Source organism: Tupaia chinensis, unplaced genomic scaffold (assembly GCF_000334495.1).
Source record: "Tupaia chinensis unplaced genomic scaffold, TupChi_1.0 Scaffold000067_1, whole genome shotgun sequence".
NCBI lineage: Eukaryota > Metazoa > Chordata > Mammalia > Scandentia > Tupaiidae > Tupaia > Tupaia belangeri.
The window spans coordinates 3,067,759-3,069,566 of NW_006159526.1; the positions used below are offsets into that span (position 1 = coordinate 3,067,759).

General features: G+C 58.7%; 1 protein-coding gene across 1 annotated transcript in view; it reads right to left on the bottom strand.

Moving 5' to 3' along the window:
- Positions 1–1,808, bottom strand: part of LOC102493042 (exocyst complex component 3-like protein 2) — a 36,972-nt gene that overhangs the window by 3,803 nt on the left and 31,361 nt on the right. The window contains 2 exon segments of the mRNA XM_027767188.1: positions 3–52; positions 391–513. Of these exon segments, the coding sequence (XP_027622989.1) occupies positions 3–52; positions 391–513 (173 nt within the window).

The following is a 1,808-nucleotide window of genomic DNA, read 5'->3' on the forward strand; positions in this document are numbered from 1 at the left end:
GCGTCCGCACGTACTCGACCAGCGCCCGTCGGTGCAGCTCCGCCACCAGCGCCTGGGGGCGTGGGAGGAAGGGGGGGAGCTGGAACCAGGGTGCAGGGGCGCCCCCCGCCCCCACCCACTTGGAGCCGCTCCCCGTTGATAGGGGCCACGCCGGACCGCAGCCCTCCCGACCCCCCGGGGCTGTCCTTCCCCGAGGCCCTCCCAGGCCCCATAATCCGCCGCTGCTCTGCCCGGGAAGGGTGCTCCACCCCAGCCCTCTCCCTAGGCCCCACGTTCTACCTCCCAGAGGCCCCAACCCAGTCCGCACCCCAGTTCCCGCGGACACGCCTCCCGGCAGATCGCGGCCCCTGACCAGTCCCCCCGCCCCCCGCCTTCCCCCCACAGGCGCACCTGGTAAGGTTCGTCCTGCATCCTGCGCAGCGCCAGGGCCTGGGCGCCCAGCGTGCCCACGATGCCGTCCAGGGCCTCCGAGCTGCTCAGCCACTTCCTGCGCATCAGCTTGCCGAAGTGCGGCTGGGGCAGAGCGGGAGGGGGTCCCCTTCCACCCTCAGTCTTCACTCAGGAATGTGTTCCCCAATCCCTGCTCAGCGCTGAACCCCGCTTATACAGTGCTGGAGACGCCAGGGAAGGGATAATCCCCACCCTTCCCTCCTGGGGCTCACAGTCCAGGGGGGAAAACACACAGGTCCCCAGACAGCCACCACCCAGAGCTGAGATGGGGAGACTCGGTTAGGGAGGTTGGGGATGCCTGACTCCACATCCAGTGTCAAGGAGGGCTTCCTGAGGGAGGGGGTACCAGAGCTGAGGCCCTGAGGACGACTGCTGTTAGCTGGGTGAGTGGTACAGGGAGTGTCCGAGTCACAGCAAAGGTGGAGCGAAAGGTTCAGCATTGCAGAGAACCATTGCTGGGGTCCCTGGTTGGACAAGCGACATCGTTCTTAGAGCGCAGAGCAAAATGGAAACAGGCAACCCTCATTCAGTGGTGAAAAACTCGAAGGCAGCAGCTGCGGAGCGGCCAAGGAAGTGGGGCTGAGCGTGACGGGACTGCGGCGCCTGGGCACCCTGACCCTCGCTTGTGGCTTATTCCGGGTGTGTGATGGACAGTGGCACCATGAGGCTGGCCAGGTGGCAGGGCTGGGGTACCAAAAGTCTGGAACAAATGCTGCACTCCCTTCTGAGCACCCCTCTACCTCCACTTCCACTCGTTCATTTTCATTCACCTACTTTTTCATTTAGTCATTCAACAAAAACTCTCCAAGCTGGGGTGGGCAGGTAGCATGGTAGTTAAGTTCTGGACTCCCACATGGTCAACCATGGTTCAAGCCCTAGACCTGGTGGCTTGCTTTCTCACTTTCCCTCTCTCTCTGGTCAAATGAAAATAAATGAATGAATAAATAAAATTAAATAAATATTTTTAAAAAGAAAAGGAAGCGGCCAGCAGGTAGCATGGTGGTTAAGGCGCTGGAATTCCCACATGACCGACCATGGTTCAAGTCCCAAACCTGGTGGCTTGCTTTCTCAGTGAAAATAAATAAATAAGTGAATAAAATAATTTAAAAAAAAAAGAAAAAGAAAACGCTGGGACACAGTAGAGGAGACGCGCAGAGCTCGACGTGAGAGCGTCTTAAGCCGGCCAGGGGGCTGAGCATCGGCTGCTAACTGGTGCTAGTAGGTAAGACAACGACCTCGTTGGTTGTTTGTTTAAAAAGGATTCCTGGTCTTTCAGAGATACACTGAAGTGTTGCCATTTGACATGACAGGATGTCGGGGACCTTTAAAGCAGCCGGTGGGGGGCGGGGGAGCGACGA